The sequence below is a fragment of the Prinia subflava genome, chromosome 13, assembly GCF_021018805.1.
Source record: "Prinia subflava isolate CZ2003 ecotype Zambia chromosome 13, Cam_Psub_1.2, whole genome shotgun sequence".
Lineage (NCBI taxonomy): Eukaryota > Metazoa > Chordata > Aves > Passeriformes > Cisticolidae > Prinia > Prinia subflava.
The window spans coordinates 17103611-17118919 of record NC_086259.1 but is presented as its reverse complement, the minus strand read 5'-3'; the positions used below and the strand labels follow the sequence as shown (position 1 = coordinate 17118919).

At 43.0% G+C, this 15309-nt stretch overlaps 1 protein-coding gene across 1 annotated transcript; it reads left to right on the top strand.

Annotated features, from left to right (window-relative positions):
- The first annotated feature begins 2866 nt into the window (after positions 1–2866).
- On the top strand, positions 2867–11074 carry MPHOSPH6 (M-phase phosphoprotein 6). Its single transcript, XM_063410859.1, has 5 exons — positions 2867–3030; positions 6882–6994; positions 8545–8635; positions 9573–9670; positions 10114–11074. Exons 1-5 carry the CDS (start codon positions 2980–2982, stop codon positions 10277–10279), a joined length of 519 nt encoding a protein of 172 aa, XP_063266929.1. The 5' UTR covers positions 2867–2979; the 3' UTR covers positions 10280–11074.
- Positions 11075–15309: the final 4235 nt, after the last annotated feature.

Sequence of the window (15309 nt, the reverse complement as noted above, 5' to 3'; positions counted from 1 at the left end):
TTTCCTTGTTTGTCCAGAAAAACCCATAATGTCCTCACTTGAAACACAGTGGAGGGGTTTGGTACAAATTAATGACTCGCCTGTCATCCTGTAAGAATTTTGATAGTTGCAAGGGGGGGAAAACGGCTTCAGGTATTTTGAGAACTGTAAAAATCTGCTTCAGAATTCAAAGACAGCTCATAAGAAATGAAATTAGCTGATAGGCTGCTGTAAGGTTTGAGACACCCGTTTTGCACTAAAATCACACTACTAGGAGAATATGAATAAATAAAAGGTTATGGGAAAAGTAAGCCATGACTTCCCTTAAATTAGATCCCATTGGCGTGAAATTACTTCACAGCTGCCACATGTGTTGCTCCAAGAGAGATTACTCCTTAAATAATGTTAATGACAACTTTGATTTGACTTCTGTAATTACTAGAGGGAGAAGGGACCACGTTTCCTAGGAAGAAAAATCTTTTATCTGCTTGTTTAATGTACAATCTTTGATGAGATGGAGCTCCTTTCCCCCAAGTTATTTCCCTGAGTATTTTTGTTTTGAAAAAGAAATGGATTTCCAGGTTGAAAATGGAACTGCTGTGCAGCACTCAGAGCTGTGGGAGAGGCGTCTAATTGTCATTTACAATGACCCTCAATTCTTCTCTAAACACAGAGAGATTCTTTTTCTCTCCTAACTCTCCTCACCCTCATTCCACTTCACAAGCAGGCGTATTTACAGGGCTGGATTCTTCTCTGAGCTGCCTCCACCACCACTAGTAAATCACAAAAATTTCTCCTGCAATCAATGGAGTGTCTTCACATTTACCAGACAGTATAATCTGGTCCACAAGGCAGCTGATTGTTATCTATAACCTCCCCATCCAATTCAAGTGATGGGAGATGCAACCCAAAAATTTCCTTTTGACTTTTTTACTGCCAAAATAGATCACACTCTTTGGCAGCCTTTTTACAATCCCCACTTTTCTAAATAAACATCACAGAACCTATATTGCTTTTACTGCAAAATGCTTCTCCCTGTATCGAGGCGGGTTTTCAGCTGATGTGCCAACAGAGAGGGGCAGCAACTCTGTGCAAGCGTGGGGTGCAGCACCAAGACACGGGGTGCAGTGGGGACCAGGGAGCACCAGGAATTATCTCCGTGGTTGAAAGGTGTGAAAACTTTTCACAGGGTGAAAACTCCTTGCATTTAGTTAGACACTGCATGGGGGTGTAAATTACAATGCAGCTCCCAAAGAATTGAGGGCAGGATGGTCTTTCTCAGCAAAGGGAGAGAGGAGCTGTCACATGCAGTGTCTAAATCCCAAACAGGACGGGAACGTGCTGAGGAATTGTTGTGCCAGGATGTTCTGCAGGATGGAGGGGCAGGAACAGCTCCTGCAAAGGCCACCAAGCAACGCCAGGCACTACCACACCTAAGGGCTGCTGACGTGCTGAGGAGAGCACAGTTTTTAGAAGAAATCATCCAAAGTACATTCCTGGACTGTAAATGAACTGAAACTGCTCAGAAAAGCCCTGACATTGAAGGTCATGTAATTAAACACAGGCCTCTGATTTGAAATGATCAACAAAAAGTGAATGCATTATTAAAGTGCACGGCAAATAGAACATCATACCAAAAATGGACAGATTCTGGCTGTACTGTGCCATCACATTAATTAACAGCTTTCCCCTATTGGTTTGCTCACTAAGAGTCAAACATATTCATTCTTTGATGAACATTTGTACTCAGAAAACGGCAAATTCCTTCCCAGCCTTCTTCTGTTGGGAAGGGATGATAGCTGTTCATGAGAAAGGGAACAGAGAAGGAGCTAAACAGCACAGCTCCCACACTCACAATGTGACTTTCTCACTGGGGCCTTGAACTTCAGAGCAGCTTCAACTCATTTACAGAGCCAGGGAATGAAGGTGCCTTCCCTATATGGAAATTAAATATTTTCATGCAGTGTTATGACTTTGCCTTGAAGCATTTGTGGCTCCATGTTTCATTGGCATTTGTGGTCATTTTAGTTCACTGAGCTTAAATGTGTAGTAAGGATGCCTGGATGTGGATAATTCTTCCTCCTTTCCCACTGCAATCAGGTTTTGTCCTTCATTATACCTTTCTGTGGAGTCTATTAGAGCATAAATCTTTACAGAGTTCTTCAAGCTTTGACCTACATCTTGCATATACGAGAACTTTTCTCCCTAAATTGTCTTTTGGAGCACACCAGTTCATTAAAGTTTTGAACACTGAACCCTCACTCTTATTGCTTTATCACCCAGTTTATGTGCCAAATGTCAAAACAGGCATCAGAAATCTGATTTATGAGGATATATAGAGAAATTGTAGTACATGCTTCTGACTGGGAGTCAGCTGGCAATTCCCTAGCAGGATTTCCTCCTCAGCTCCCAGTGCCCAGCATGGCAGTCCAACAACAGCGCTGCCAACACTGAATTCACAAATCACTAACAAAGCTTTGAGGCTTTTTGTAATGTCTTTGAATTTGTGTGCTTTCCAGTTGTAATCACATTTGACCATTTTATGATTTTTTTTAGTAAAAGTCAGTGCTGATGAAAAAAAAAAAAAAAAGCTTAAAAATTCAAGCAGTTTCCAAATGCCAATGTGAGAAGTATTTTATACCCTTTATGAAATATAAAATTAGGGGTGAAGCTGTAAGCCAGCAGTCCTATATGACACACAAGCATAGGTAAGGCATGTCAGGTTCCCCTACAGATTTACCATTTCATACTAAAGCGGAATCATGCGCTGCTCACATCCCCGACCTCCCTCACGCCGCACAGCCGTAAAGTTGCTTTCTATGGCTGGTTTTGCATCAGCAGCGCAGCCCCCGGCCCCGCGGGCGTGGGCAGGGTGCAGCGCCCGCGGCCGCCCCCGGCCGGAGGGTGGAGCCGCGCCGCCGCCTCGCCCCGCTCCTCCCGCGGCGTGCGCGGCCTCGGCGCTACGCGAGCGCGGGGATCCGCCGCGGCCTGTGGGCCGCCATGGCCGGGGAGGTGAAAACCAAGCTGTCCAAGAACCTGCTGCGCATGAAGGTGAGGGGGAAGGAGGGAAGAGCGTGCGGGGGGCTGGAAGCGGCGGCCCGGGGGCGGAATGGCCGGGCTGGGCCGTGCCGGTACCCGTGGCGAGCGGGCCCCGCGGGGCGGGCCGCGGCCGGGGTGGCTGTCCCAGGCCGGGATGGGTGTCCCCGGCCGTGGTGGCTGTCCCAGGCCGGGGTGGCTGTGCCCGACCGGGACGGCTGTCCCCGGCCGGGACGGGTGTCCCAGGCCGGGGTGGCTGTCCCAGGCCGTGGTGGCTGTGCCCGGCCGAGGTGGCTGTCCCAGGCCGGGGTGGCTGTCCCAGGCCGGGATGGCTGTCCCAGGCCGGGGTGGCTGTCCCAGGCCGGAGTGGGTATCCCAGGCCGGGATGGGTGTCCCAGGCCGGGGTGGCTGTCCCCAGCCGTGGTGGCTGTCCCCGGCCGTGGTGGCTGTCCCAGGCCGTGGTGGCTGTCCCCGGCCGTGGTGGCTGTCCCAGGCCGTGGTGGCTGTCCCCGGCCGTGGTGGCTGTCCCAGGCCGGGGTGGCTGTCCCAGGCCGGGGTGGCTGTCCCCGGCCACACGCGGCCGTCCCGGAGCCCTGGTGCGGGGCATTCCCGTGCCCATCGCCGGCCGCGCTGTGCCAGCCCTGGCTCTCCCCAGCCACGCTCTGAACACAAATGTGTTTATGCATGGAACGCTCTCTCTCTTGCTGGCTGCTCCCCCGGCAGGATTTCGACTCCGAGCTGCTTGAACGTGGCGAGCGAGCTCGGGGGTTGCAAACTGCAGGGTTCGGCGTGGAGAGCAACTTGGTGATTCCAGTTGAAGTCTGGCCCCTAGAGCCAGCTCCAGCGCACCTTCTGGGAGTGCTTTCGTTGCACCTCGCTGCTCTGCAGCTGGGTTTCTTATTGTGAATTTAAATTAAAAGATTGCAACAGCACGTTGAAATGAAAATATCAGTGCTGCTTGCTTTGCTTGGCGGTGGGGGCTTCAGTATTGAAGAAAAAAAGTCTAGGTTTTGGTATGTCCATTTTTATCCCTGTTTACGTTGCTGGCTAAGGAAATCCCAGCCTGAATGGGGATTAATATCCAGTGTTAACCAAGTTTCCCAACTCATAAATGCCAGGGATCTTAGTAACATCCCGATGTGCTTGTTACCCTTGGAATTGTGACTCTCATGTCACCAGAGTGAAATTAGTGTCTGCTCACTGGCTAATGGATTCTGCTTCGCACCATGAACTACAACTCCTAATTCAGTAGAGTACGTTCTCCTCTGATTGATGGTCCTTTATTGCTGGAAAACAACCAGGAAAAGCCGAGTTCCTGTTTTTTTTTCTTTTAATGTTAATATTCATTTTTTTAACTGAATATGATGGGGCCTTTGTGGCTTCTTGCTTGTGGTGTTTTATTTAGCCATTTTTTTCCCTACGTATTTATATGGGCCTATATTTCACATTCTGGCTGAAAAGAGTTAGCTGACTTCAGTTCAGTTTTTCACATAAAGTGCACTCTGCTACAGTTGGATGATGGACTATTTACCCTAATTAACAGATGCTGCTAAATCTAAAACTTGTACACGGAAGGAACAAAATGCATCTTACCTCACTCTCAAAAGGGAGTAGGTGTTGAACTGAGTCAGCCAGCAATGTGTTACACAGTCAGACTCCCATAACCTGCATGGCAGCATCATTATTTTTCCTTATTTTTATATAATACACTTTTTAAATGAAATTTTTCTTGCTGTTGTTTGCCGGTTTACCAACCTCCTGGAGATTTCAAAAGGAGGTTTTTAGATTGTTTTTCTGTGGAAGGCCGTGGAGAACCAGCCATGTGAATATGCTGCCGTGACATTTGCAGGTTCACAGTCCAGGCTCTAATAACCAGCTTTGAAGAGATCAGTAGGTTTTGAAAAGGTCATACACAGATCTTGCATTTAGCACTTTGTTGCTGCAGATCTTCCTGTTTACAAATGTTTTAATTAAGCCTTTAGCAGCTGCCTCTGCAGGTAGTGATCCAATGTATTGCCAGAATTCAGCAGGTGGGTGAAGTGGCACCCAGAGGTGACGTGTGGTTGGTGATGTTGGAAGGACCATTTGCAGGCTACATGGGGACAAACTTTTAGATCTTGCACCATTTGATCCAGGTCTCATGGCTTAACAACTCCTCAATTACTGATTTACATATTCTGTGCCTACCACAATGGGTATATTTTTAATTCATCAGTGCGTGTTTACATTCAAGAGAAACCCGATCACATAATTTTTATCTAGGTTTTTCCTGTAGTAATCTTTAGGAACATAATCTTTAAAATGGAGTGTGAAATGATTATTTAATTGGGTTCTTGTAGCAGAATTTCTTGTGTTGAAGTTTCTGACTGGCTAACCAATTTCTGTGAGCAATGTTTTTCCACATGATAGATTCACTTATTTTCCTCAAGAAGATACTGTTATTTTAATTGGAAAGCTTTGACATATTCTGAATCAACTCAGAAAACAAGAGTCAGTTTTCCTTTCATTAAAGATCTTGTACAGTGGATGCAAATAGAAATAGAAATGGAAAATGAGACACTAGCTCTATTGGCTTGTACTTCTGAGTTTGGTTTGGTTGGGCATTTTGTAGATACTGAAAAGATGTTTGGGTTGCCTATAATACATACATTGCACACCTATATAGTTTTACAGGACTGTGTGTGAACTGCCTCTGTCTGGGGGTTAGGTTGGTATAAATGTAGATCTCTGACAGGTACAGTTATTCCAACACTTTCCAAGGTCCCAGCTTTCAGGGGAGTGGGATTATATGAATTATCACCATAAAATTTTGAAGAGTTCTGTTTTTTCCCAGCATGTTTCACTGACATTGTTTAGACTTAATTGTCACTCAGTTCAGGCACCTAACTTGAGACAAGTGGAAATTAAAATGCTGTTTCACAGACCTCAGGTCTGCAGTTCTGTGCTCTCAGCAGTTTTTTATAGGCTGTGACAGATGTCTTCTTCTGCTCCCAGCTGTTGAGAGGTCACTGTTCCTACCTGCCTGTTCCCATCCTCTGACACAGGTTATCACTGAGGACGCAAGTGACAGGAGTGTCCTTGTACTTTTAAAATTGCAGTCTTGCCCTAAACTTCACTATTGGTCTCAGCTATTTTGGCAGACTGTTCCTGCAGTGAGTTAACAGGTGCTTAAATTCAGGGCTGGACCATATTTTCATGGGTCAGTGAGAACGGAAGAGCTGGGAACATCTTCCTTCCTTTAGCACAGCTGGATACAGAGGACTTTTCTTCACAGTCTGGTTTCAAAGTCTTACATTTTTCGACTTCCAAAGGCAGGTTTGTGCCTTCAGAGCTATAAATGCAATCCAGTTCATTAAATGTGAGAAAAGAAGAGGATGGTTGAAAGTGTAGATGTTTCAAAAAATGTCTAGCCTGGTATGACCCACCTCTAGCTCTGAGCTCCAGTGCTGTTTCTATGGGTGGAGTTGGTTCCTGATGTGCAGCAATAACTTCATTACCTTCTCTCTGGCCTTTGCTGAAACATTAGAAAAATCTTAGTAAAATTAGGGGATTGTGACAACTCCATCAAAACTAGCCAGGACAGGTCTGTTTCTTTATATAAGTAGATATAAAGTATAAGTATATAAATATAGTAGAGGTGTGACTGACTGTTGACTTTTAGTAGATAGCTGTGATCAGCAGATTTTTTAATTTTCCATTGTCTGCCCAAACTTTGACCAAACTCAGAGAAAAAAATCACCAAAAACATTTACTTTGTATCAATTGGTAAATATTATGTAATGGATAATTGTCATAATGTAATTACTGCATATTCAGAAGACACTCATGATGCAGAAAACTGAAGCTTTGTGTTTATGTCTTTGTAGTTCATGCAAAGGGGTTTGGATTCACAAACTAAAAAACAACTAGAAGAGGAAGAAAAGAAGATAATTAGTGAAGAACACTGGTATCTTGATGTACCAGATCTAAAGGAAAAAGAGTAAGCATGTAATCTTTTGTACTTCTTATCATCATTGGGTTGTTTTGAAATGAAAATAGCATATTCATATTTTTCCCTGTAAGGTAAGTATTAGAAATAACCAGTTAACAGCAGCAAAAATAGTGACAGACTGGCATTACAACTTTTTTATTACATTTTTTTAGGGCTGTTCTTGAGGTTGCCTAGTGTAGTTTGACCTACTTTCAGTTCTTATGTGTGTTGTTTTCTTTCACTCACACATTCTTCTAGATGCATGTAATTAGTTTCTTTCAATCAGGATCCAATTCATTAATCGCTGCTTTTTCCATTCATTTGAAAAAAGAAGTCTAAAACTTTGTGTTAGTAAATTCAGCTCCAGTCACATGGTTTAAGTCGATTCAGGACAGTTCTGTCCTCTTGTGTCCAGCTCACTTCAAATCCTGATTTTGAAATAGGAAAAAATAATGGCAAAAATAAAGAAAGGCTTAGCTAATAAGGAAAAAAGTGTCCTGCTCTTTAGAAAGGTGCTTTAAATAGCAGGAGAACTACTTTTGAAATTGCTTGGGTTTCATCCTTTCAAAAGTGGAAAAAAAACTCCACTGAGGGAGAACATACATACTTTTGAAAAAGCTGGGACCCAAGGTATTAACTGTAGTTGAATAAGGCCATTGATAAACTCTTTTCCATTACTCTTGGTGGATATGACAGAAAGATATTTGAGCTTCAGTTGCAGCAAGGAGTGTTCAAGCTGGACATTGGGAGAACTTTTGTAACAATGAGGCTATTGAAGCTCTGGAGCAGATTGCCTGAGGAGACTCTGGATTCTTCATCATGGGAAGTCTTTTGAGGACAGGTTAGCTGGACCTCTGCTGTTCATAGCACACGTGTAACTGATCCTGCCTTGAGGCAGGACAATGAGCTCAATCTGTTCAGCCTAAATTCTGTGATCATGACAGTCTGATTTACATGGAGATGAAGAGGATGAGGAAACCGGTACATGTGTGTGAGGAAAAGGATGGAACAATCCATGGAAGTACTTTTATCTGACACGTGTATTATGAATGCCTCAGGGTCATGTTTCTTTTCTCACTCCATGCTCATTAAAAGAGGAAAAAAAGGAGGGAGAAGGGGGAAATCTGTCTGCTGAACAGAATGTGACACAGTGTTTTATACCCTGACAGGCTCAACTAATGCATGGTCTAATAGCACAATGAAAAATTAATTAGAAGCTTTTGCTGGTATAGTAGTGCCACCTGGGGAGTGATATTTATGTGGTATTTTTATTCTGGCAAAAGTATTGATGTAGGCGGAACCATACAGCAAAGAGTGCTTTTTGTCAGGAGAGTTAATTTTGCTTGTGGAACTGGCACAGCTTTACTGGCAAAAAGGATTCCTTTGCACTCCAAGCTCCTTGTACTGATAGATTTATCAGAGCAATTAAGCAGAAAGTAGTTGATGTGGCTTTGTTTATTTGTGTGGGGGGAAGACAGCACATCCTTTTTGCATTTTTTAAATTTGATTATTTTAAAGTGCACGGTTTGACAAAATGCTGGGTTTGGGGTTTCATGCAGGAGCTGTATAATAGAAGAGAGAAGCTTTCTGCGATGTGAGGATCTCGTTTATGGCAGAATGTCCTTCAAAGGATTCAATCCAGAAATTGAGGTACCATTTCAATGTCCTGGCGTGAGGGTGTCTTACATTAGGAGTGAAGCCCTTGGAGATGGGGATTTGAGTGTTCACACTGCAGCCTTATTGGCCTTTGCAGCACCTTCCATAAATCCTCCCATGTCTAGAAACTCCATTATTCAACCCTAAATGTTGATCAATGCAGCATCTGGTAAATAGAATCTTTTAACCTCCCTGTATTGTTGGTCAGTAATTGCATGACTCCTGCAGATTTCCCCTCCCTGAAGTGAGGAAACCATCCCACATGCTGCTCACCAAAACAAAAGCTCACTTTTCCTCCTGACATAGAATGCAGAGTCCAATCTACAAACATTCAACGCTATTTATTCAACACTTACTTGTATAAGTAGAGTTCCAAAGTAAAAATGCTGGGCAAGAGAGTCTTTAATTTCTTTCTGGAATGATTCATGTTGCTAGAAGTACACAGGGACAGTAATAAAAAGGTTACCACTGAACAGAAGCAGGAGGATGAAGGTGTAAGGACTAAGAGATTTGCAAAAGGCTATGTAAGGTAATTTACTAAGGGATTCTTTTAGTTGCTTTAAACTTCCTGTCCCTGAGACTCAGCATATGATTGCTTCATGGCTTTTACTGTAAATCCTTGAAGATATTCTTCCTTCTTAACAAAACCATTTCAAGGTCTGTGTGCTAACATCATGATGAAAAATTAATTATGATCTAACTCTCTGGTCTCCTGGAGATGTTTGGAGTGCCCTTTAGGGGTTTGAAAACACTGTCTCTCTGTTGCCTTTTCTTCATGAGTTTTCATAGCAAGGAGCTCTAGCCTAACCAGGAACAGAAAATAATTACTAAATTTGATTCTTACCTCTTATGCTCTTCTGCCAGTGAATTTCAGCGCTGTTGCCATTGTGTCATGGTTATGTGTTTAAGCTGTTTCTCACTTCATTTTCAGAAGTTAATGATCCAAATGAACTCGAAGTGCAAGGAAGAAGAAATTGAAGAGGATGGTAAAATGGAGGCTGATGTGTCAGATGAAGAAATGGCCAGAAGGTAAGTTAGATTTTATGACATAATCAGTACTAGCTAGGAATATGATATGTGTTATGTGTGGGGAAATAAAACCCAAAAAAGAAACAAACAAAATTTTAAAAACCCACAATAGGTATGAAACTGCACCAAATTTATTTTCCAGGAATGCTGGTGTATATTCACTTAAATCTCTGTCACATTTGTGAGTAAAATAACTTGTAGGGGTTTTCTGCCCTTTGATATCCAGGTATTCCATGCCAGTTCCCTCCTTATTACCAATTGCTAACAAATTGAAACCACCAACGTGAATAATAATGTAATAAGTCATCTAATACTTGTGCCTTCTCCAAGCTTTTAATGACCAGGTTTTTACACCACTTAAATTGTTGATTAGGTTTAGGATATGCTACATGATTTTTCCTCTGATTTTATTAAAAGGTGTATTTTTTTAATTCTCTCTACAGATATGAAACATTAGTGGGAACAATAGGGAAGAAATTTTTGAGAAAAAGGGACCAACGTGTACTCAAGGATGATGATGAAGATGAAGAAGATGAAGTTGAAGAGGGGAATAGTAACACAAGACCTAGTAAAAGAGCCAAGAAAATGTTCTTAAAACCTCAGGACTAATGTCAACTGCACAAGTGGAGCTTGTTACCTAATGCCTACCAGAGAACCAAGAACTGGAGATTGTTTGGAGTTTTTGCTATTTAATGTAAAGGGTGGATTTGTAAATCTGTTCTATTCTCATTGAAATTTCTACCATCCACAGGACAGACACTTTCCAAAGTGGGTGTTTATATAATGGATGTTGTACATCCTTTCCTCTCTCAGCAGCTTTTCATGAGTGGGACACTCACCCCGCCAGTCTCTTTAAATGTTCTGCAAAAAGTTAAATTGAGTGTTGCATGCAATCAAAAGCAACATTATTTACAATTTAGGATAACATCTGAAAGAAGTGTTTGGAGTGAAGATGAGCTGTGTCCAATTCAGTCAGGCAGCTCTGCTTTCACTGCTTGCTTTATTATGAAAATGAAACCTGCGCTCTCTTCAAATTAAAAAAAAGTCAGCAGAAACATGCTTGGTTTGGGGCTTTTTTACTGTGCTAAAATAAGATGGGAGAAGAACAGAGAGATAAAATCCACTTTATTGAGTTTTATTTTTTATAAAGTTTATTTAAAAATAGAGGATTTTGTAGTGAAACTTTTTTTTATACAGCAAGCCAAATATTGGGCAACATTTACAGTTTGACATCTGAGCAGATTAGGAGTCTGTTTCTGCCTTCCAAAAGAAGTTTGCTAATTTCGCCTCTTTTTCAGCAAAAAAATCCAATCCCATAATTATGTAAGTCTTGTCATAAAAGCTTAATAACAGTTTCAGAAACATACTTGAAGTCTGAATAAAAACTGTGGGGTTTTGTGTTAATGATTGTGGATTAGCTTATTTAATGTAAAAAATTATGCTTGATACAGTCTGATACAAGGAGTGATCCTGTTTTGTGCTGGCCACAGATGTCTCCCAACACTAGCTGAGTGCACTGGTTTATTCAGCACGTGATGAAGCCAGCTCAAGTAGTATTAGGGTAGAAACACCATTCTCTGTGGTCAGTTGGTACTCTGGGCCTGTTGAAAAACATCAGTGTGGTCTTGTCTAAAATCATAGCAGTTCTCTGTGTATGGCCTTTCAACAAATCCTGCTATTGCTGCATTTCCTCAGGATGTCCAAGCTACTCCATCCTTAACCCTGGCTCTCTGGAGAAAGAGCAATTTGTTAATTGAAGCAAGGAGTGGCCATTCTGCCATGGGCACGAGGCTTTTTTTGGTCTTTTTTTAACAGCTCAGTGAAGCAAGACATGAAACTCAATTATTTAAAGAAGGACACACTGTGTCTGCTGTATTTTGCATGTGATGTGTGAACTATGATCCATATATCAGGAGCACCTAATTAGATATTCAAGATGGATCACACATGGAAAGAGAAATATACTTTTAACCTAGTAAGGGGACTTTGTGCAGGTGGAAAGGCTGTGATTCATGATCTGAGATAGTTTTTGAGAGCTAATTAAATGCTACTGGTTCAATTACTTAAAACCTGATCATATATTACTGCTAGCTGAAAAGGAGTTAATGATGGCAAGACATTTTTCTTCCCATGGAAGATGTGACCTGAGCTTGGAAATGATTTATTGTTGGTCATCACAAGAAAAACTTGGAATATATCCCATTATTCTTTCTTACTTATTAGTAGGAAAATTATTCCCCTCCCTCTGAATGCATTTCTTGAATAGAGAGTGAATTTCTGCGTAGCTGTGCTGAATAGTTGAGGGGTAAAGTGTGTTCTGGGGAACCACCAGCAACCAGGAGATGTCACTGCAATCGCACATCCTGAGAGATCATGGCTTGGGGAAGCTTCCAGTGGTGCCATCTAAAGAAGCCTTTGGGTTATTTTGATAACAGCAGTGGCTGGGATTAATTCTTTGTGGAGTATTTGTTTTTCTGGGTTCTGCAGAGAGCTCTCCTGCATTGCAGGGCTCTGTTCAGTCCAGTGGGGGTAATTCTCATCAAAGGGCATTCTGCCTCCTTAATTTCATGTCCTTTCCTGAGGGATGGCTGGATGTGCAAAGTGGCACTGTGCATGGATAAGCTCATAAGAAGCTAAAGAGCTTTCTAGAAAATCCACGAATTGGGACACAGGAAGGTTGGTTCTGTTTCCTAAACATGCCCAACACCAACTGAAGAAAAGGTAGATTTTAGTTCAATGTCTTTAAATCTGGGGGCTTTGCTGTTCACATTCAGCTGGTGGCTCAGTGCTACAGTAAGACTAGCTACTTATTTTTAGCACAATCTTTTATTCATTGGGCATTTGCAAAATATGTCTTTAAATGCACCATCCATAGTGTGTTATTGTGAGCAAGACAAAACCAAACCTCAGCCCTGTATGACTTTTTAAATGTGCTTCAAGTACAGTTACAAGCAGACATGGTGGGATCTTCTGAAATACCTGTCTGCATTTCCAATGGTATAAATACATGGATGGATGGATGGATTTAAATCTGACTCCAGCTTCCTACCTGAGGTAGAAACATTCTGTTGCATAAAATCTGTGCTTGAACTACTCTTGACAGAGGTGTAAGCGTAGCAGTGAAATATTCATAAAGCAAACCTGCATTGATTCAGGCTTTCTTGGCTCTGACACACACCCCAGTACATTTTATGTGCAAGCTCCTAAGCTGTGGGACTTTCCCACATGGTCATGTATCTAAATGAAAAGTGTTTCTTCTTTGAAAACAGAAGCAAACTGGGTAAGTAGTGTTTTTACTACAGAAAATGGCTACCTGCAAAATGAAACTGGTGAAGTTTTATCAGACTCCAGGAGTGCTCGTGCCTGTGGCCCTGAGGTGCCTGAGGTGTGGGAGTAGGTGGTGCTCACTGACAGCTCAGGTGTCTCTGTCCCTTGTCATGTGAAGTTTGGTCCCCTCCTTTGGCAGGCTGGTGGTGCTTATTTTGTAATAATTGCTGGGCTTAAAAATAGGGAAGTATTGAACAACTTTGTCTTTCTTGCTGATGTTTCTCTTCTATTCTGCTTAATATTGGAACTTAAAAAAAGTCCAGGACCAGAGTCCAGCTGAAGTGAGCCATCCAGTGTGAATTTAGTAATGCTTGAGCTAATTAAACTTTGGTTCTTGGGGAGGGGCAGGATGTTCAGTGGTGGAGTTTGGACCGTGTTCCTTGTGCTGTGTCTTGTTCTCTAATCAGACACTCCGTTATGCAATGCTACAGCCACGGGTGGCTGTCGTTGCCATTGGGCATTGCCTGTGTGTGTAATGGGCAGCTGGGCTGGGATTCTGGGATTTCATCCAGCATTCTGACTTTAAAAGAAATTGTCTTGTCTTCCTCTTGATTGGAATACCATGCTTTTAAATTGCATTTGGAATTAGATGAGTTTAGGGGCGGAGGGGGGTGGTTTCTCAGCATTTGTTTTGCTTCATTTGAACAACAGTCCACAACTAAAACTGCAAAACCACTTAGGCTCTCATTGGACCTTTCCCTGAGAATGCTAATAAAGCATCGTGGTAGGGAAGGATGGCAGGCATCCCACAGTTCCCTACCGCATGTGAATTTGAGTTTCTGTGAGAGCTGGTGCTTTGAGGACTTGGTGGTTTGTTTTCTTTTCAGGCTGGGAGAACATCAGCTTCTACAATACTGCCTTGCTAATGGAACCCCAGCATGAGGCGTCGGGGTTTGTTTGGTTTTGTTTGGTTTTACTCCATTCTCATCTCAAACCTCTGAGGCATTTTGGGCCTGGCATTCACACCTCAATAACCTGCTTTCATCAGCTTTTGGGGAGCTTTAGTTAAACTGTGAAACTGTTCCTTAGCTGAATGTGTTGACATTTCTTTGTGTGATTTCATGTTTCTCAGTGAGGACGTGCTCACAATTGCCACATCAAGATGAAAAATCCCTCTTAGAGAGTGGTTATTAACAGATGGGAGTCAGGGGCATGGCTGGAGCCTCAGTCACTAGCAGCACTCTAGATCTTTGGTAAAAAACAAACAGTAGAAGGGGTATGTGGGTGAGTCCCATCACTACAAGCCCAGTGAAATGCTGATAAGAGCCCGTGATTGCCCAGGAAACCCTTGCATACCCAAATCCAAGCAATTATCTGGGAGCAACAGCAGGAAAACCTCTAGGGAAGTTGCGAGGCGAAGTAACCACCCTGTTAATGGCTGTCCTCAAGACACTAGAACAGCTGTGGCTGATGGCACAGAGAAATGTGGTTTGGTGAGTGGGTAAATCGAGAATCCCGTCAGATAGAATGGAGGTGGTCAGTGTTTTGAAGCTTGTAATGCTCCCTGAGGTCTCAGGGAGCACCTTGTCATGATCAATTATTTAGAAAGAGGTAGAAACCCTTTATATGGGGCATTAATAGGAGAGAATAATCTGAACATGAATTACTGAACAAATTCCCTAAATCCATCATTAACAGAAAAGCTGTGTTCTGGCCCCCCTAAGGTCTTTCAGTGTCCCCTGTCACCTCTTGCTTGGCTCCCAGTCCCTCATCCCTGTGTGACTGTGCACCCCGGCCGTGAACTGCTGTGGCTGGTCACACAAAGAGCTGGCACACGCCACAGTCAGCCCAGAGCTGCCCAGCAGAGATGACTCCTGGGCCTCCTCTTCAGTCATCATCTTCCTCAGCCTATGACCTCTTCATCCAGGAACTCACCATCTCCAACACCACTGCTGCATTTGTTCAGTATTGGCCCGTTCAGTTCAAGAAGTGACAGGTAACAGGTAACAAGTGACTGAACAACAGGAAATGGCCTCCAATTATGCCAGGGAAGGTTTTGATTAGATCCTAGGAAAATTTTCTCACAGGATTGGAAAGGACTGGAAGAGTGCCAAGGGCAGTGGCAGAGTCACCATCCCTGGAAGTGGCACCTGAGGACAGAGATTAATGGTGGACATGGTTGTGATGTTGGGTTGATTGTTGAACTCGGTGAACTTAAAGGGCTTTTCCAACCTCAGTGATCCTGTGATTCTGAGATGTTTGAGGTGGGAAGGGTTGGCCAGCAGATCAGCAGCATGAGTGAAGAGCCCTCACTCTGCAGATGGTGTGTGCAGGAGTGGGGGCAGCTGCACCTAAAACCACTCGTACTGTCT

Excerpts from the sequence above, each read along its gene's own strand:
- MPHOSPH6 (XM_063410859.1), top strand. The coding sequence starts at position 2,980 with ATGGCCGGGGAGGTGAAAACCAAGCTGTCCAAGAACCTGCTGCGCATG. Across the intron at positions 3,031-6,881 it reads AGAACCTGCTGCGCATGAAG|TTCATGCAAAGGGGTTTGGA; the intron begins GTGAGGGGGAAG and ends ATGTCTTTGTAG. Across the intron at positions 8,636-9,572 it reads GATTCAATCCAGAAATTGAG|AAGTTAATGATCCAAATGAA; the intron begins GTACCATTTCAA and ends CTTCATTTTCAG.